The sequence below is a fragment of the Salvelinus fontinalis genome, chromosome 29, assembly GCF_029448725.1.
Source record: "Salvelinus fontinalis isolate EN_2023a chromosome 29, ASM2944872v1, whole genome shotgun sequence".
Taxonomy (NCBI): Eukaryota; Metazoa; Chordata; class Actinopteri; order Salmoniformes; family Salmonidae; genus Salvelinus; species Salvelinus fontinalis.
The window spans coordinates 42,536,259-42,557,912 of record NC_074693.1 but is presented as its reverse complement, the minus strand read 5'-3'; the positions used below and the strand labels follow the sequence as shown (position 1 = coordinate 42,557,912).

The 21,654-nt window shown below is 41.6% G+C and overlaps 1 protein-coding gene across 1 annotated transcript in view; it reads left to right on the top strand.

The window, feature by feature from the left end:
* xpnpep2 (X-prolyl aminopeptidase (aminopeptidase P) 2, membrane-bound) overlaps positions 1–18,402 on the top strand; it is a 33,444-nt gene extending 15,042 nt beyond the window's left edge. The window contains exons 12-21 of the mRNA XM_055889390.1: positions 2,366–2,475; positions 2,584–2,661; positions 2,766–2,838; positions 3,018–3,077; positions 3,957–4,026; positions 6,815–6,919; positions 10,146–10,205; positions 10,364–10,440; positions 12,473–12,562; positions 17,824–18,402. Coding sequence (XP_055745365.1) covers positions 2,366–2,475; positions 2,584–2,661; positions 2,766–2,838; positions 3,018–3,077; positions 3,957–4,026; positions 6,815–6,919; positions 10,146–10,205; positions 10,364–10,440; positions 12,473–12,562; positions 17,824–18,024 — 924 coding nt within the window. The 3' untranslated portion in view covers positions 18,025–18,402. The remainder of the gene's footprint in view (positions 1–2,365; positions 2,476–2,583; positions 2,662–2,765; positions 2,839–3,017; positions 3,078–3,956; positions 4,027–6,814; positions 6,920–10,145; positions 10,206–10,363; positions 10,441–12,472; positions 12,563–17,823) is intronic.
* Positions 18,403–21,654: the final 3,252 nt, after the last annotated feature.

Here is a 21,654-nt window from a genome sequence, read left to right as displayed (position 1 = left end):
AGAAATTTTTGGGGTCTCCTCTCGGGCTTCCAGCCACGTCTCCTTGCTGCCTCCTCATACCACCGCCTCTCTGCTTTCGCTGCCTCCAGCTCAGCTTTGGGACTGCGATATTCTCCCGGCTGTGCCCATGGACCTCTCCCGTCCAATATTTCCTCCCAAGTCCATGATTCCTGTGTATAATCCTGCTTGACTTCACGCCGCTTGGTTCTGGATTGGTGGGTGATTCTGTAACGGCTTTCCTCCTCCTCTTCATTAGAAGAGGAGGAGCAGGGATTGAACCAAAATGCAGCTGAGTTTGTAGACATGATTTATTAAAGAAAAACACGAACTCGACTATACACTAACAAAACAAATAAACGGTGTAGACAGACCTAGACGACGAACTTACATAAAACATGAAGAACGCACGAATAGAGAAATTAGGCTACACAAAATGAACGATGAACAAACAAACCGAAAACAGTCCCGTGTGGCGCAATGACATACACAAACACAGGAGACAATCACCCACAACGAACACTGTGAAAACACCTACCTAAATATGACTCTTAATTAGAGGAACGCCAAACACCTGCCTCTAATTAAGAGCCATACCAGGCAACCCATAAACCAACATAGAAACAGAAAACATAGAATGCCCACCCAAACTCACGTCCTGACCAACTAACACATAAAACAAACTAACAGAAATAGGTCAGGAACGTGACAGTCCCAGACAACAATGTATTGCATATGATCGATTTGATTTGCTGCTGTTATGTTGTGCAATTGGTATGAGTGCTGTGTTGTAAGGGCCCATATGGGCATGGCGGTGGAGGACCCCATTCTGTGTAATGGCTGCACAGAGTGTTATATTACCCCCACGTTGCCCTGGGACATTGACTATAGCCCTGTGGCCAATGATGTTTCTTCCCCTCCTTCGTGTTCTCGTCAGGTTGAACCCAGCCTCATCTACGTAAATGAACTCATGCTGGATCTCCTCTCCATCCATTCGTAAAACTCTGAAAAACAGTGTCAGGCAAAATTGTGTAGTCAGTGTAGATCTAGTATACATATTACAGTACAGTAAAAGATTATGAGACAGTATGCAAGATCACACTGCTAAAGTGAATACATACCTCTGCATAATCATGCCGCAGTCGTTTCACCCTTTCGGAATTGCGCTCGAAAGGCACTCGATAAATTTGCTTCATTTGAATATGTTTTTTTTTTAGGATGCGTGCCAGTGTTGATGTTGAGACCTGATGGATATCGTTGAAAATGGCGTGGTTATTGACAATGTTAGCTTGGAGCTGCTTGAGTGTTATAGCATTGTTGGCCAAAACCATGTTTACTATCTCCCTCTCTTGCTGTTCTGTGAACATAGGAGGCCTTCCCCCTTGTCGTCCCTGACCCTCAATCCTATGTAGAAAAAACCCAGTATACAATAGTACAGTAATTTCACAGGAAAAGGTAACAGAAATGCTGATAGTGCATAGAATACAGTACTGTAAGCAGTTACTGAAACCGTGCAGATGTTTTTGATATGATGATATTTTTACTATACCTATTTTCCAGTCGAAATGTTCTCATCACACTTGCCACTGTATATTGACTTAGATTTGGCTGTACTCGCAGTCCAGCCTCCCTCAGCGTCAGGCCGTGGTTGACAACGTGGTCAACCAGTGTTGCGTGGATCTCATTTGTCAGATTCGGTCCTCTTTGAGCACCTTCTTGTCTTCCTCTTCCTCCCCTTCCTCGTTCTCCTCGTTCTCCTCCTCGTCGTTCTCCTCGTCCTCCTCGTTCTCCTCATCCTCCACCTCTTCTTACTCTTTCTCTGACTCTTTCCATTGTGCTTGAAGACCGATGAACTCACCTGCTGCTTTTTATAGTGCTTATACACCTGATTGGTGTGTCTACAATTAAGCAAACGAGTGTTTGCACACCTGATGACTGTGTTGAACCAATTGGTTGGACGGTGTGGTAATTTGACAGTCAGTGCTTTGGTATTGCAAGGACGTGACTTCATGATAGATTTTTGTGTGTAATGTATGTTAAGTGTGTTTAGTGTTTTGCAAATCACTGTGTGTTAGAGTTTTGCAACAAGTGTGAGGTTGACAATGTGCTTATAGTTGTGCAAATATGGGCTGATGTTTTGCTTCTTGAGTGTAAGGTTTTGCTAATAGTGTACTACTTTTAATTTTAGTGTGTAAGCAATCCAAAAAAACTGTAATAAGATTACATGAACCTGATCCTAGATCAGCAGTCCTATTTTGAGATGCTTGAAACATACAGCCCCAGAGTTCAAGGGTAACGTCATCCTACTTCTCAGTTGTAATAGGAGAATACCTTGCGTGGTTTGATTGTCCTCCCTTGGTCTCCGTAGGTGAGGGATGCCGTTGCAGTCATACAGCTACTGATGTGGCTGGAAAAAGTTGTACCAGAGGGGAAAGAGACAGAGATGACAGCAGCATATTACGTCAATGAGTGTCGCAGGTGGGGAGAAGACACACACACACACACATGCATGTATGCACACAAACGCAAGCACTTAAGCACACACACACACACTTAATCGCTAACACTATCTTTGCCACTTGACAGCAAGCAGAAGGACAGCAGGGGGCCAAGCTTTGAAACCATTTCTGCCAGTGGGCCCAATGCTGCTCTGGCCCACTATAGGTATCTAGAGCTTTTTTTTCCCACCTTGTCTCCTAATGTTTTTTGCTTAGTATCTGCCTCACTGTACCACTAACTATTGTTTTGTCACAAACATTGTATTATAGCCCTTCTAATGCAACTAGCAGAAAGCTTACTGTTGATGAGATGTACCTGGTGGACTCTGGTGGCCAGTATCTATGAGTAGAAAAGCTTATTCACTATAGCTGAGAATGTAGTTATCACCATAGAATTACAAATAACACATTAGATTAGTAACTTAATAGGATCTCTATGGTAAATATTTGCAGTTTATTCTTCAGTTCTTATCCACATTGATTAAAATGTGAGCCATGACTTGTTCTTCTTGTGACCATAGAGATGGGACCACTGACATCACACGAACTGTTCACTGGGGGACCCCCACCGACATGCAGAAGGTACAGGTGGCCCTATGGGGCTAAGTAGCTTTATATATATACCAGGGATGGGCAACTTTGATGGGGGTGGGGGCCACAAAAAAATCTGAACTCATCACGAGGGGCCGGAGTGGCTTGCGGGTCTGCGCACCCACATCCATACCCGCAGTCTGAGCCGGCCCTAGCCTTTTGGGGGCCCAAGTGAAATTGTGTTACCTCCGTCAAATGAATATGTAGATATATACCTTTATACCTGATATATAACTTTGAGTTTATTTATTGAGTTTATTTTATTTTTACAGGGACAGTGCACATTAATCAACGTTTCAGTAAAAGTGCCGGTTTTAGCCAGCCGGCTAATTTTCAACCGCAGTCCCTGGGCAGGTTATTAAAAACAATTACAATATAGACAATAGCAACATAGAACAAGACATAGCATACAGACATAGCAACATAGGACAAGCAAGACGTAGCATCCAGGCAGAGCAACATAGAACAAAAAGCAGCAAGACAAAATTCATAAAAGCAACAAAGTGTTTCCACACCTCACAAGTTACAGACAACAGACATGTAAAGCGGCAACACACAGCTAGGGACCATGTTCACAAATCTGATTGACCTTTAGCCATGTCTTCAAGCATTTTGTGAAAGTGTGATATGTGGTGCAGTTATGTGTGTCTGATGGCAGTGTATTCCAGACATGGGAAGCTCTCACAGAAAAAGCGGATTTACTAAAGGTGCTTTTCCTCAGGGGAACTACACAGTCACCTCTCATGGCAGACCTTGTGGATCTGCTGCCAAATGTTTGGGTTTTCTTTATGTCGCCTATAGTTATTTCATGTGTCTATTCTCATCATTTCAAACCAATTCTCTGGTCTACACTGTTCTTTCACTCCAAAGGAGGCCTTCACTCGTGTGCTCATGGGAAATATTGAAATCTCTCGGACCATCTTCCCCTCAGGGACAAAAGGTGAGTGCAATGCAATGTACAACTGCACAGAAGCAGATGGTCATTCACGTCCCACTGTCAGAGGCTACTACTGGTGGATATGTAAAAGTATACGTGCAATGTTCTATACAACCACAAGAGAGCACTCTTTTTTCACTAGTCCCTTAGCAAGGTGATTTTTGTGCTTATTTTACACAAAGTACATTGTGTCTGTTTGAGGCCCTGTTTGTTGAATACTTTGAAAATGCATCAAATCAAATCAAATTTTATTTTATTTGTCACATACACATGGTTAGCAGATGTTATTGCGAGTGTAGCGAAATGCTTGTGCTTCTAGTTCCGACAATGCAGTAATAACCAACAAGTAATCTAACCTAACAATTCCACAACTACTACCTTATACACACAAGTGTAAAGGGATAAAGAATATGTACATAAAGATATATGAATGAGTGATGGTACAGAACGGCATAGGCAAGATGCAGTAGATGGTATGGTGTACAGTCTATACATATGAGATGAGTAATGTAGGGTATGTAAACATAAAGTGGCATAGTCTAAAGTGGCTAGTGATACATGTATTACATAAAGATGGCAAGATGCAGTAGATGATATAGAGTACCGTATATACATATACATATGAGATGAGTAATGTAGGGTATGTAAACATTATATTAAGTGGCATTGTTTAAAGTGGCTAGTGATACATTTTTACATAATTTCCATCAATTCCCATTATTAAAGTGGCTGGAGTTGTGTCAGTATGTTGGCAGCGGCCACTAAATGTTAGTGGTGGCTGTTTAACAGTCTGATGGCCTTGAGATTGAAAAACAGCTTCTGTCTCTCGGTCCCTGCTTTGATGCACCTGTACTGACCTCGCCTTCTGGATGATAGCGGGGTGAACAGGCAGTGGCTCGGGTGGTTGTTGTCCTTGATGATCTTTATGGCCTTCCTGTGACATCGGGTGGTGTAGGTGTCCTGGAGGGCAGGTAGTTTGCCCCCGGTGATGCGTTGTGCAGACCTCACTACCCTCTGGAGAGCGTTACGGTTGTGGGCGGAGCAGTTGCCGTACCAGGCGGTGATACAGCCCGACAGGATGCTCTCGATTGTGCATCTGTAGAAGTTTGTGAGTGCTTTTGGTGACAAGCCGAATTTCTTCAGCCTCCTGAGGTTGAAGAGGTGCTGCTGCACCTTCTTCACAACGCTGTCTGTGTGGGTGGACCAATTCAGTTTGTCCGTGATGTGTACACCGAGGAACTTAAAACTTTCCACCTTCTCCACTACTGTCCCGTCGATGTGGATAGGGGGGTGCTCCCTCTGCTGTTTCCTGAAGTCTACAATCATCTCCTTTGTTTTGTTGACGTTGAGTGTGAGGTTATTTTCCTGACACCACACTCCGAGGGCCCTCACCTCCTCCCTGTAGGCCGTCTCGTCGTTGTTGGTAATCAAGCCTACCACTGTAGTGTCGTCCGCAAACTTGATGATTGAGTTGGAGGCGTGCATGGCCACGCAGTCGTGGGTGAACAGGGAGTACAGGAGAGGGCTCAGAACGCACCCTTGTGGGGCCCCAGTGTTGAGGATCAGCGGGGTGGAGATGTTGTTACCTACCCTCACCACCTGGGGGGGCCCGTCAGGAAGTCCAGGACCCAGTTGCACAGGGCGGGGTCGAGACCCAGGGTCTCGAGCTTGATGACGAGTTTGGAGGGTATTATGGTGTTAAATGCTGAGCTGTAGTCGATGAACAGCATTCTCACATAGGTATTCCTCTTGTCCAGATGGGTTAGGGCAGTGTGCAGTGTGGTTGCGATTGCGTCGTCTGTGGACCTATTGGGTCGGTAAGCAAATTGGAGTGGGTCTAGGGTGTCAGGTAGGGTGGAGATGATATGGTCCTTGACTAGTCTCTCAAAGCACTTCATGATGACGGAAGTGAGTGCTACGGGGCGGTAGTCGTTTAGCTCAGTTACCTTAGCTTTCTTGGGAACAGGAACAATGGTGGCCCTCTTGAAGCATGTGGGAACAGCAGACTGGGATAAGGATTGATTGAATATGTCCTTAAACACACCAGCCAGCTGGTCTGCGCACGTTTAAATGTTTTACTCACCTCGGCTGCAGTGAAGGAGAGCCCGCAGGTTTTGGTAGCGGGCCGTGTCAGTGGCACTGTATTGTCCTCAAAGCGAGCAAAAAAGTTATTTAGTCTGTCTGGGAGCAAGACATCCTGGTCCGCGACGGAGCTGGTTTTCTTTTTGTAATCCGTGATTGACTGTAGACCCTGCCACATACCTCTTGTGTCTGAGCTGTTGAATTGCGACTCTACTTTGTCTCTATACTGGGATTTGGCTTGTTTGATTGCCTTGCGAAGGGAATAGCTACACTGTTTGTATTCGGTCATGTTTCCGGTCACCTTGCCCTGGTTAAAAGCAGTGGTTCGTGCTTTCAGTTTCACGCGAATGCTGCCATCAATCCACGGTTTCTGGTTTGGGAATGTTTTAATCGTTGCTGTGGGTACGACATCGTCAATGCACTTTCTAATGAAAGTCTTTCCTTCTTTGAGATCGCTGATCTCACACGACTGAAAGATATATTACAAGCGTTTCGCTACATCTGCAATAACATCTGCTAAACACATGAATGTGACCAATACAATTTGATTTGATGAGGGATTCTTTACTTTCATGGTTGTGTTAAATCAGTGATTACTTCAAGAGAGGAATGAAAAATACATGTTTTAAAGTATGCCAACAAGAAGTGGTTGTAAAGGTTTGAAGGATGTTTGACACCAGGGCACGTTAACGCTTTTGTTTATCAACAGGTGTAAACATGGAGATGCTGGGGCGCCGGGCATTGTGGGAAGTGGGTCTGAACTACGGCCATGGGACGGGTCACGGCGTGGGAAACTACTTTGGCGTCCATGAGTGTATAATTGCTTGACTTATTGTTTATTTTGAATCTTTAGTATCGTTTTATGATACTGATAATCAGAGTTGTTGTGATTTCATTGTAGCAATCACACTGTATTATTTTCACTTTTTTTTTTACAATTCTCAATGCTAAAAAAAATCCTTGAATCCACTATTGAAAATAACAGAAGGAAATTAAAGTAGCTGTACAGTATGTGACCATACAGTGGGGCAAACAAGTATTTAGTCAGCCACCAATTGTGAAAGTTCTCCCACTTAAAAAAATGATAGAGGCCTGTAATTTTCATCATAGGTACATTTCAACAATGACAGACAAAATGAGAAAAAGAAATCCAGAAAATCACATTGTGGGATTTTTAATGAATTTATTTGCAAATTATGGTAGAAAATAAGTATTTGGTGACCTACAAACAAGCAAGATTTCTGGCTCTCACAGACCTGTAACTTCTTCTTTAAAACCTGTTAGGCTGGCTGGCCCGACACCGGTACACTTATGACAACATCCAGCTCAATTGCAGGGCGCGAAATTCAAAATCTATTTTTTTTTAATATTTAACTTTCACACATTAACAAGTCCAATACAGCATTTGAAAGTTAAACATCTTGTGAATCCAGCCAACGTGTCCGATTTTAAAATGTTTTACAGCAAAAACACCACGTATATTTATGTTAGTTCACCACCAAATACAAAAGAGGACAGACATTTTTCACAGCACAGGTAGCATGCACAAAGCCAACCTAACTAACCAAGATCCAACCAAACAAACCTAGAAACAACTTCCTCAGATGACAGTCCTATAACATGTTACACAATAAATCTATGTTTTGTTCGAAAAATGTGCATATTTGAGCTATAAATCAGTTTTACATTGATGCTACCATCATAGCTACAGTCAGAAATAGCACGGGAGTAGCCAGAGTAAATACAGACACCAACGTCAACTACCTAATTACTCATCATAAAACATTTCTGAAAAATATATGGTGTATAGCAAAATGAAAGACAAAGATCTTGTGAATACAGACAATATTTCCGATTTTTTAAGGGTTTTACAGCGAAAACACAATATATCGTTATATTAGCTTACTGCAATAGCTAACACACAACAGCATTGATTCCAAGTAATCGGCAGCGATAGCACAGTTCGACAGATATATGAAATAGCATCCCAAATTGGGTCCTTATCTTTGTTGATCTTCCATCAGAATGTTGTAAAGGGGTCCATTGTCCAGAACCGTCTTTGTTTGGATCCAGAACGAACTATTTCCCTCTTGAATTAGCAAGCACACTGGCCGTGCGGCGCTAACCTCTCCTTCTTGAACAAATTCTTCCAACACATCACGTCTAAAGTCCCGAATAAATTTCAATAATATAATTAAACTATATTGAAAAAACATATTTTAGGATGATATTGTGACATGTATCAAATAAAATCGAAGCCGGAGATCATATTCACCTATAACGACGGTTTTCCAGGAGGCAATTCCAGGTCCAACTTCGCGCCTTCGAAAAAAAAAATAATGGCGGACCTCTCACTCAAAGAGGATGTATTCAATCCTAGAACGAGATAATCAAGTCATTTCTGCTCTCACTTCCGCATGACACCCAAGGGAAGGTGTATGACGTGTTTCTATAGTCCCAAGTGACATGCCCTTTTATAGACAAGCTCTTGAAAAAAGACCTCGCTTTTGGAAATCTCATTTCCGGATAGGAAATGGGCTGCAGAAAGAGTTCTGGTTCACTTAGAGAAATAATTCAAACGGTTTAAGAAACTAGAGAGTGTTTTCTATCCAATAGTAATGATAATATGCATATTGTACGAGCAAGAATTGAGTAGGAGGCCGTTTGAAATGGCCACCTCTTTCCAGGTTACTCAATGCTGCCCCTTGCAGCCATAAGAAGTTTAAGAGGCTCCTCTGTCCTCCACTCGTTACCTGTATTAATGGCACCTGTTTGAACTTGTTATCAGTATAAAAGACACCTGTCCACAACCTCAAACAGTCACACTCCAAACTCTACTATGGCCAAGACCAAAGAGCTGTCAAAGGACACCAGAAACAAAATTGTAGCCCTTCACCAGGCTGGGAAGACTGAATCTGCAATAGGTAAGCAGCTTGGTTTGAAGAAATCAACTGTTGGAGCAATTATTAGGAAATGGAAGACATACAAGACCACTGATAATCTCCCTCGATCTGGGGCTCCACGCAAGATCTCACTGCAGAGAGCTGGGACCAAAGTAACAAAGCCTACCATCAGTAACACACTACGCCGCCAGGGACTCAAATCCTGCAGTGCCAGACGTGTCCCCCTGCTTAAGCCAGTACATGTCCAGGCCCGTCTGAAGTTTGTTAGAGAGCATTTGGATGATCCAGAAGAAGATTGGGAGAATGTCATATGGTCAGATGAAACCAAAATAGAACTTTTTGGTAAAAACTCAACTCGTCGTGTTTGGAGGACAAAGAATGCTGAGTTGCATCCAAAGAACACCATACCTACTGTGAAGCATGGGGGTGGAAACATCATGCTTTGGGGCTATTTTTCTGCAAAGGGACCAGGACGACTGATCCGTGTAAAGGACAGAATGAATGGGGCCATGTATTGTGAGATTTTGAGTGAAAACCTCCTTCCATCAGCAAGGGATTGAAGATGAAACGTGGCTGGGTCTTTCAGCATGACAATGATCCCAAACACACCGCCCGGGCAACGAAGGAGTGGCTTCGTAAGAAGCATTTCAAGGTCCTGGAGTGGCCTAGCCAGTCTCCAGATCTCAACCCCATAGAAAATCTTTGGAGTGAGTTGAAAGTCCGTGTTGCCCAGCAACAGCCCCAAAACATCACTGCTCTAGAGGAGATCTGCATGGAGGAATGGGACAAAATACCAGCAACAGTGTGTGAAAACCTTGTGAAGACTTACAGAAAACGTTTGACCTCTGTCATTGCCAACAAAGGGTATATAACAAAGTATTGAGATAAACATTTGTTATTGACCAAATACTTATTTTCCACCATCATTTGCAAATAAATTCATTAAAAATCCTGCAATGTGATTTTCTGGATTTTTTTTTCTCATTTTGTCTGTCATAGTTGAAGTGTACCTATGATGAAAATTACAGGCCTCTCTCATCTTTTTAAGTGGGAGAACTTGCACAATTGGTGGCTGACTAAATACTTGTTTGCCCCACTGTATATGTTTGGATTTGACTTATCTCAATTCCGTCACAGGGCCTGTTGGCTTTCAGAGCAATAACATTCCATTCCGGGAAGGCATGTTCACATCTATAGGTAAGATCTTACCAAATCAAATGTGTGTCCTTATCTTCAATTAACATCTTGAGGTTTGTCAGAAGGTTCATGTAGATTTTTTTAGATGCCTTTTTGACTTGAATGAATAGGAAGAGAATGGAGACCTTTATTTCATGAGCAGGCTGTATCTCTTGCAGAACCAGGATATTACAAGGAAAATGACTTTGGGATCCGTATTGAAGATGTTGTCGTCATCGTGCCAGCTCACACAAAGGTAGATAAACTATTGAACTACAGCGTTTTTATTTAACATGTGGAAATATCAGATAAGTGTGGGTAAATATGAATAACATTTAACAATGATGGGGATGTATTAAAGCTGTGGAAGATTCTAGCTATCCATAATATGACGTCAATTGTCAGATGTAAAAGGTCTGACAACTAGGGTGCATTTGCAAAGTATTCAAACCCCTTGACATATTCCACATTTTGTTAAATTACAGCCTAAACTGGATTAAAATTCTAAAAAATCCTAATCAATCTACACACAATACCCCACAATGACAAAGCGAAAGCATTTTTTTCTCAACATTTCTTAAAAATAAAAAACAGAAATAACTTATTTCAGACCCTTTGCTATGAGACTCGAAATTGAGCTCAGGTGCATCCTGTTTCCATTGATCATCCTTGAGATGTTTCTACAACTTTATTGGAGTCCACCTGTGGTAAATTCAATTGATTACACATGATTTGGAAAGGCACACACCTGTCTATATAAGGTCCCACAGTTGACAGTGCATGTCAGAGCAAAAACCAAGCCACGAGGTCGAAGGAATTGTCAGTAGAGCTCCGAGACAGGATTATGTTAAGGCACAAATCTGGGGAAGGATACCAAAACATTTCTGCAGCATTGAAGGTCCCCAAGAACACAGTGGCCTCCATCATTCTTAAATGGAAGAAGTTTGGAATCACCAAGACACTTCCTAGAGCTGGCCGACCAGCCAAACTGAGGAATCAGGGGAGAAGGGCCTTGGTCAGGAAGGTGACCAAGAACCCGATGGTCACTGACAGAGCTCCAGAGTTCCTCTGTGGAGATGTGAAAACCTTCAAGGTCAACCATCTCTGCAGCACTACACCGATCAGGCCTTTATGGTAGAGTGGCCAGACGGAAGTCCCTCCTCAGTAAAAAGCACATGACAGCCCGCTTGGAGTTTGCCAAAAGTTAATTAAAGACTCTCAGACCATGAGAAACAAGATTCTCTGGTTTGATGAAACCAAGATTGAACTCTTTGGCCTGAATGCCAAGCGTCAAGTCTGGAGGAAACCTGGCACCATCCCTACGGTGAAAGATGGTAGTGGCAGCATCATGCTGTGGGGATGTTTTTCAGTGATAGGGACTGGGAGACTAGTCAGGATCGAGGGAAAGATGAACAGAGCAAAGTACAGAGAGAGATCCTTGATCCAGAGCACTCAGGACCTCAGACTGGGACAAAGGTTCACCTTCCAACAGGACAATGACCCTAAGCATATAGTCAAGACAATGCAGATGTGGCTTCGGGACAAGTCTCTGAATGTCCTTGAGTGGCCCAGCTAGGGGACAGAGCTTGAGAGGATCTGCAGAGAAGAATGGGAGAAACTCCCCAAGTACAGGTGTGCCAAGCTTGTAGCTTGTAATCGCTGCCAAAGGTGCTTCAACAAACTACTGAGTAAAGGGTCTGAATACTTATGTAAATGTGATATTTCAGTTTAGTTTTTTATACATTTGCAAAAATTTCTAAAAACCTGTTTTCGATTTGTCATTATGGGGTATTGGGTGTCGATTTATGAGGAAAAAAATGTATTTAATAAATTTTAGAATAAGGCTGTAAAGTAACAAAATGTGGAAAAAGTCAAGGGGTCTGAGTACTTTCTGAATGCACTGTCTCCAAATGTGTGATTTTTTTACATGTGAAATGTCAGAAAATCATGTGTCTCACGTGTGAAATCGTCTTTGTGAGACATGACTTTTCCATAAGGGATGCCAAAGGTTGTGTTCCAGGCTTCATGCATTGTATCAACCAATAGTTGTGTGTCACGTCATCAACTATGCAGTCCGACATCAGATTGCTATATTATATGCTGATACGTTAAACACATTTGTATTGATTAGCGATCCCCATTAGCTGCTGCCGCTACTCTTCCTGGGGTCCAAACACATTAAGGCACTTACATCACTGGCATGTTTCTGCAATGTAGTCTGCTAGGAATGCGTCCAAAGAGTGTGACAATCGTTGAAGTTCTGCCCTTTGTGTATTTTTCTCCGGCAGTATGGCCATAATTACCTGACCTTTGAGACCGTATCATTGGTCCCGTATGATAGGAAGCTGATTGACACCTCTCTCATGAGCCCTCAACAGGTAAGAAACGCATGGTGTGTTGACACTTAACTTGTACACTCTGTCACGAGGCCTACTTACTGTAATGACAGCCGATATCGTAAACACATAATCAGCAGTCACGATAAAACATCCTCACCGCCATCACAGCTAGTGTCAGCTCAATTAACAACCGAACTAAGACTGACATGACGGCCATTATTCAATTACATATTTAATTTCCTTCATTCATTTCCTTTATTATATTTGTTATTTATTATATAGAATCCCACTTTGTAAAATGGCAAAAAGGGGTCAGTGGAGACTGGGTCAGTGGAATTACTATGTATGTATTCTGATATGATCTCTGTTATGCACGTTCGGTCGTTATTATGACTGCATTATAGTATGACTGAAGGTTCAGAAAACATTGAACGGTTCAATTCTCTGGGACATCTAGTACGATAGCATGAGGTAAATACACATTTGACTGGCAGGTTGAGGTGTATTCATGCTGACAGTGTGGGTTTCCTCTGAAAATCCCCCTCGTGGTTTACAGGCAGCTTCCAAGACCTGCACGTTTTTTTTATTTTTTTTTAGAAACCACGTATAACGTTTATCAGCAGTGATAATACTAACTATCTGAGGTCTCAGAGAAAACAAAGCCAGCACTTTCATTTTGTACATGTAGCCTGATCTGTAATCTATTCGTGTTTATGTTCAGCCATGCTACTTTTTTATTGTATCTTGGTCATTTCAGAAACAGTGCTCATATATTATTGCAGTTTGAATTAAGTACACCTGTCACTCAAAGTGAATCTCACACTACTTCTGTACACACACGTATGACTACCGTGAAAGCCAAAACGGGTCACATATGACCTACAGTACCAGTCAAAAGTTTGGACACACCTACTCATTCAAGGGTTTTTCTTTATTTTGACTATTTTCCATTGTAGAATAATAGTGACGACATCAAACTATGAAACAACACATATGGAATCATGTAGTAAACAAAAGTGTTCTAGGCAGAGTTGCAAAGAAAAAGCCATATCTCAGACTGGCCAATAAAAGAAAAGATTAAGATGGGCAAAAGAACACAGACACTGGACAGAGATATGGCTTTTTCTTTGCAACTCGGGCTAGAAGGCCAGTCGCCTTTTCACTGTTGACGTTGAGACTGGTGTTTTGCGGGTACTATTTAATGAAGCTGCCAGTTGAGGACTTGTGAGGTGTCTGTTTCTCAAACTAGACACTCTAATGTACTTGTCCTCTTGCTCAGTTGTGTACCGGGGCCTCCCTCTCCTCTTTATATTCTGATTAGAGCCAGTTTGCGCTGGTCTGTGAAGGGAGTAGTACACAGCGTTGTACGAGATCTGCAGTTTCTTGGCAATTTCTCGCATGGAATAGCCTTCATTTCTCAGAACAAGAATAGACTGACGAGTTTCAGAAGAAAGTTATTTGTTTCTGGCCATTTTGAGCCTGTAATTGAACCCACAAATGCTGATGCTCCAGATACTCAACTAGTCTAAAGAAGGTGAGTTTTATTGCTTCTTTAATCAGGCCAACAGTTTTAGGCTGTGCTAACATAATTGCAAAAGGGTTTTCCTTTTAAAATGATAAACTTGGATTAGCTAACACAATATGCCATTGGAACACAGGAGTGACGGTTGCTGATAATGGGCCTCTGTACGCCTATGTAGATATTCCATAGAAAATCAGCCATTTCCAGCTACAATAGTCATTTACAACATGAACAATGTATACACTGTATTTTTGATCAATTTGATGTTATTTAAATGGACAAAATATTGCTTTTCTTTTTTAAGTGACCCCAAACTTTTAAACGCTAGTGTATGTGGGAGCTCTGTTGGAAAACTGTTAGAAAAGCATTTCAGGTGACTAATTCATGAAGCTGGTTGAGAGAATGCCAAGAGTGTGCAAAACTGCCATCAAGGCAAAGGGTGACTACTTTGAAGAAACTAAAATATATTTTGATTTGTTTAACACTTTTTGGTTACTACTTACTACATGATTCCATATGTTTTATGTCATAGTTTTGATGTCTTCACTATTATTCTACAATGTAGAAAATAGTACAAAATAAAGAAATTAGAAAGAAATTGGCCTGCCATATAGAATGCTTCTGTCTATTTGAGTTGGTCAGTCCGCGTTGGTAATCCTGACGAACGCGGCTTTAAAAAATGTTTTTGCGTGTAGTGGAGCTATAATAAGTGATACTCTCCACTTTCTGGAGGATCGAGTTTTGAAATCAGTGGAATTAGAGTATGATAGCTAAAGAGATGTAGAAAACAACTGTCTCTGGATTACATCTTCAAACTAAGGGCAACCGTGGCATGGCATCCGTGACAGGGAAACACGTCCATCCTACATGATGATGTAAGATCTAGAAGTCTAGCTAGCTACATTTTCAGATATTACTCATTTCTAATTTTGACAGAAAGTGGTTTCATTTCATGCTAAAGTGTACTGTTAGCTAGCTAGCTAACGTTAGCTGGCTAGCTCCCTAGCTAACATTACGTGTATGACGTTATTATTCATATCCCAAAACCGTTTGCTTTGCTAGTTAGAGCCTAATGTTAGCTAGCTATTGTGATCACTGCATCCAAAGGGTATGGATACAGCTTTCGAACAAAGTTTTACATCATTAGTAAAAATGTGATCAATACATGTGGATGATCTTGTTCCAGATTACCAGATTGCAGGCATGGGTTACAGTGAGAAGCTTCTTCTTGAGTGGACAGCTTGATGAAAACCAGTCAATATTCAGGGCCCCAAGAAAGTAAACCTCTCTGTTTACATCACACTACATTATCAAGCATTTCACACATTATTTAGATACTGACTGTTAGCACTTGGTGGCCTATAGCAACACCCCAAAAGAAAATACTTTAGATGTGCCAGGTGAACCTGCAACCTCAACACTTCAATAACACTTGACATAACATCTTCTCTAAGCATTTAGGGCTCCCGAGTGGTGCAGCGGTCTAAGGCATCTCAGTGCTAGAGGCATCACTACAGACCCTGGTTAGATCCCGGGGTGTAACACAACCAGCCGTGATCGGGAGTCCCATAGGGCGGCGCACAATTGGCCCAGAGTTGTTTGGGTTAGGGCAAGGTTTGGCTGGGGTAGGCAGTCATTGTAAAATAAGAATTTGTTCTTAACTGACTTGCCTAGTTAAATAAAGGTTAATAAATTACAGGGATATGTCTCTGAATTGACTGACCTTCATCTCTTAAAGTAATGATGGACTGTCGTTTCTCTTTGCTTATTTGAGCATAATATAGACTTGGTCATTTACCAAATAGGGCTATCACCCCTAACTTGTCACAACACAACTGATTGGCTCAAACGCATTAAGAAGGAAAGACATTCCACAAATTAACTTTTAACAAGGCACACCTGTTAATTGAAATGCATTCCAGGTGACTACCTCATTGTAACGATGTACACTGAGAGTGAGTGTTTTAATAAATAAACATAACATGAACAACGCACAGACATAACACAGAAACAATAACGCCTGTGGAGGGAACCAAAGGGAGTGATGTATATAGGGAAGGTAATCAAGGAAGTGATGGAGTCCAGGTGAGTCTGATGACGTGCAGGTGTGCGTAACAATGGTGACAGGTGTGCGCCATAACGAGCAGCCTGGTGACCTAGAAACCAGAGAGGGTGCACATGTGACACTCATGAAGCTGTTTGAGAGAATGCCAAGGGTGTGCAAAGCTGTCATCAGGACAAAGAGTGGCTACTTTGAAGAATCTCAAATATAAAATATATTTTTATATATAATATATAGATAATATTTTGATTTTGATATTTTGACTTTTTTTGGTTACTACATGATTCCATATGTGTTATTTCATGGTTTTGATGTCTTCACTATTATTATACAATGTAGACGTTTAAGATGAGGGAGAACAATAATTTTTTTATGAGCATGGCCTTATTTCTATTACAGCATATTGGATGACTGTCATTCATATGCCATTCACTCAGTTCAATGTAACATCAATAGGTTTAGGCTACTACCTGACACTCTCGTTTTCCCTGTACCCATCATGAGGTTGCTACCACCTAAAAAGTTTACAACGTAGGTGCATTGGTCGAGAGCAACATTTTAGTAATCGAGGTGACAGACAGTCTTGCACACTCTTGCCTGCATCTAGCTGATCTAGGGTGTAATCATTAGTCCAGCAGTTCTAAATGAGAGTTTCTATTGGACAAATTCAGGTATGTTTATCCCCATTTCTTTCCATTTGCTTCCGTTTAAGAAACATTTTTCAACAGAATCGGTGGAATGAATACACCCCTGATCACATGCAAACACAGTTCACTTTCATAGGAGCCACATACTGTACAAACAGCGTGACCATTTTGCTCATTGTAGAATTCCTTCTTGCATCTACGCGCTCTGGCAATACAGTTATAAAACCAAAAGCTTACCTTGACTTGGAAGAGTTCCAGTGTTGGATAGCCATAGCCGGCTAGTTAAATAGCATCCCTCTTTGTTTGAGCCGGGTGTTTGAGTAGGATAAACTAGCTAGTTGCATTCGCTAGCTAAGTGAAAGTAAAACAAAAATACAATTAAATATCTATTTTGCTTCTCCTTTATTTTTAAAGAAATGTATTTGTTCAAAACTGTTCCTCTATTGTCTTTCTCTCTCTTTGAGTCAACTACTCTCCAGATTTTATGCACTGCAGTGCTAGCTAGCTGTAGCTTATGTTTTCAGTTCTAGATTCATTCTCTGATCCTTTGATTGGGTGGACGACATGTCAGTTCATGCTGCAAGAGCTCTGATGGGTTGGAGGACGTCCTCCGAAAGTTACCATAATTACTGTGTAAGTCTATGGAAGGGGGAGAGAGCCATGAGCCTCCTAGGTTTTGTATTGAAGTCAATGCACCCAGAAAATGACGGAATCGACCTGTCCTCTGTTTCCACCATGGTACTACCCTACAGAGTACTGTTGAGGCAACTGTAGACCTTCATTACAAAACAGTGTGTTTTAATGAATTATTTGGTGACGTGAATATATTTAGTTTAGTTTTATCTAAAAAGGATAACTTTTTTAATGTTTCAGTATTTTTATGAAATTCATTGAGAAGGATGGTCCGTCCTCCCCTTTCTCCTCTGAGGAGGAGCCTTCACTCGTGCATGTGGCACGTGTGAGTGCATGTATGTGTGTCCGTGCCAGCTTACTGTGGTGTGTGGCACTGGGTTGCTGCTCATTTGTGTCTGTGTCCCCCTGACCCAGTCTCCATTGTTCTCCTCTTCAGCTGCAGTGGCTGGATAATTATTACCTGACCATACGTGAGCTAATGGGGGCTGAGCTGGACAGGCAGGGCCTGACAGAGGAGAAGAAATGGATGCTGAAGCACACAGTGCCTTTCCAGAGTGCCACTGCTTCTGCTGCCGTCTCCTCCCTCAGCCTGACCCTCACCGCCTTGGCCACCGCCCTCCTCCACAACCTCCTCTGAGGAGCCTCCATCCCTACGCTCCACTTCTCCCTCCATCTCTCAGTCCTTCTCTCCCTTCATCTCATCGCACTCTCATCGCATCTGTTATGGCTAGTATTATTATCTTAGCTGTCAGCCTGTGCAGTGCCTGTGCATAGTAAATGTATTGTTGTCGTTCAATGTTTGATTTGAATGAATGTTTTGCTTGGTACCTTTTAGTTTTTTTCAATTTGTTTATTTCATTATTTGGTGAATATGTTCAGCTGGTTTGTTTTGTCATTTTTTGATGTGTCCAACCTCTCTGTGTTTCGAATCAGTTTTTATTTGCATCCCAAAAGGGGGTCTTGGCTGTAGACAGTGTAAATTGATTTGTAATTTATTAAAAGAGGATTATTTGAACGTTTGAGTACCATTTTGTTAATAACTGACCTGTTGTTCACTACTTTACTTTCTGTGTAGAATGATTGAAATGTATATCAAGCATACTGTACTTTGTCCCTGAAGAAAAAGTTTAACCAAACAAACTAAATAGAAAACACTGCATTACAAGATGGCCATGATGACAGGGCAAGTGTTGTTTTGTAATCTGTGCCTGTTAGCACTTTGTGAGGGACAGATAATTGGGGTCATCATCACATGCTGTGTTAATCAGTGTCTCTAAAAGCAGATATTGTCACTGTCTGATATGAGTCTCACCCCCCATCCAACCATCTGAACAGCTCTTGAGGTTCGTCTAGCTTTACCACATGTGAAGAACTAGTGCCAGCGAGATGGGGGCCGTTGCTTAGCAACAGACCTGTCAAGAGCTGCAAGAAGGTGTGAATGTGGCTTTTACGAAGACGTCCGCCCTGCTGCAGGCTTTTTTTCGACTTGCATCCCTCCCGCATAGGAAAACAAGTTTTCATAAGAAGAGAAAGATGGCTTGGCTGTGCTGTATTTCCATTGTTGTTGGTTAGACAACACTGTTCATTTAACTCTCTGGGTGTTTGAAATGGTTGGGTCTGTGGCTATGGCCACTGGAAAAAGAGGAACAATGCAATTACTAATTGATGTTGAAAATATGAGCTCATTGTCTCTGTGTAAGGAAAATACTTCCCTGGGACCTGAACACAGTTCTAGTAAATTTACTATATCTTAACTTTCACATTGTCCCTAAATGAAGTGTATACTGTCGTGTATACTGTACGTCCTCTTGGATTGCTACTGTTTATTCTTTCAATGAAACCAGTATGTCTTATGCTGAATATTGTTTATTTATGCTTTTGTCCCTCAAACGTTTGTACAAACGTGCAAAAACCTCAAACTTGTTGCCAACCTTCGGAAACTAAACTAGGGCATCCTCCAGTCATGTCGTTTGCCAACCCTCCAAAATAATAGGCTACATTTAACACATATCTACTTCCTTTTATGTCTATTACCGCATAGGCCTACTAATGCTTGTTTTGTCCTACATGCAAAGGTAAAATGTATACGCATTTTCCTGTGGATTCTATTTCTGGTATTTTCTTTATCCATTAGTTGTTTTTATTGGTTGTTATTGGCTCAAAGTAAAAGTTGCCCTTGAGTTGCAGGGTCAGGGAGATGTCCCTAACCACTGAAGCAGGGATCAATATGTTCTATCCCCCTAAGGAAATCAACCGATGGACGATAAAGAAAATACTAGAAGTAGAATCCACAGGGAAATGCGTGATTTGACAGACCACTCTGTATACCTTATCAAGGATCAACATGGATGTGTTTTTGGTCGGGCAGACTGTGTGTTTCTCCTGTGTCAGGGATTTACACCTGCCCAGCAGCTTCAGTTTCTAAATGTGTCATCTCTTGTTGGCTTTCACTTCCAGGGTTCAGGTCTGCTCTGATAAAAATACTTCGGGTATTTTTGTGAAGCTGGCTCAGTGCTCGAAACCTCAACTAGCATCTCTATCATACACAAACTCAAGTAGCACCTCTATCAGACAGAAATGACTATAAAAAAAGGTGGAAAAAGGTGGAAAAAGTGGAAGTGATCTTCTTCTGGCCAGCAGTTCATATGACTGGCATGACTTGTAACAGTGCCCAACAACAAGTGAATAGCACTTTGAAAACTCTAATGATGAGCACTCGTAGCAGATAGGATGTGGAGGAGTGAAGGCCAAAAGGGATGGCAGCTTTCAAGCCAGGGTTGGGTTTTACTCCTGACCCCAGTACTGCATTTCAGTAGGCCCCTACTGTATGTTAGGGTTAAGAGGAAGAACACCTCCACTACTCCTTTTACATGCAAAATATGATTCATTTCTTGCACTCTGGTGGATCTGCCTTTCTTGTTTTGCAAGAGGTAAATATAGAGAGAAGGAGGGAGGCATGAACTTGTTTAACCCATTCATAGACACTAACTGCCGTTAGTGCCTTTTGAGTGTGTTCTGGGGAGTTTTGTTAAGAGACTAAGATGATTAAGATGCTTGTTCTGAACGTTAAAACGTGTCACTTGCGGTAACATTTTGGAAACATGAATCTATCATCGTAGTGGCAGGTTCGAGAAAAATTGCCTTTAATAAACATTTCATGCAATTAATACCACACAAATTACAGAAATTACAAGCTAAGAATGGACACATATAAAATCAAATAATTTTTTTGGGGTCACATACACATATTTAGCAGATATTGTGGGTGTAGCAAAACACTTGTGTTCCTAGATCCAACAGTGCAGTAGTATCTAAAAACGATTCACAATAATACACACATGTAAAAGAATGGAATTAAGAAATATATAAATATTAGATTGAGCAATGTCAGAGTGGCATTGGCTAAAATACAGTAGAATAGGATACAGTATATAAATATGAGATGAGTAAATCAGTATGTAAACATTATTAAAATTACTAGTGTTCCATAAGTTTATATTTAACTAGGCAAGTCAGTTAAGAAGAAATTCTTATTTACAATGATGACCTAAGAACAGTCTGCCTTGTTCAGGAGCAGAACGACACATTTTTACCTTGTCAGTTCGGGGATTCGATCCACCAACCTTCTGGTTACTAGCCCAATACTCTAACCACTAGGATATCTACCACTTCTGGCCATTAAAGTGGCCAGTGAGTCCAAGTCCATGTATATAGGGCAGCAGGGTTGCGTAACCCTATGTGTTCATCGTATCATATTTCTCCAATGCCAAATCAGTGTGTGTTGTTTGATACGAAACTGTCCCTGTTTGCAAATAATTAAATCTAAGACATCATTAGGAATCTGAGCATGGTACTTTTGAAAGTTAGGCCTACCTTCCCACCCCAGACAGAGTAGGCCTACCTTCCCACCCCAGACAGAGTAGGCCTGCCTACTGACACAGAAAAATTGTCATCTTTAACTGTTGGCTACTCTTGTTTTCCATGGCTTAACCCCTATTTTATGTTAGCTATCCCCTATTTTAGACAAATTGGATTAGAACAATTACTTTTTCTGATTATATCAACCAGTGGAGGCTGATGGGAGGAGCTATAAGTGGACAGGCTCATTGTAATGGCTGGAATGGCATAAACGGAATGGTATCAAACGGTGTCGAACCAGATGTTTGACTCTGTTCCATTTATTCCATTCCAGCCATTACAATGAGCCCATCCTCCTATAGCTCCTCTCACCAGCATCCACTGATATCAACCATTAGTTTTGTGAACT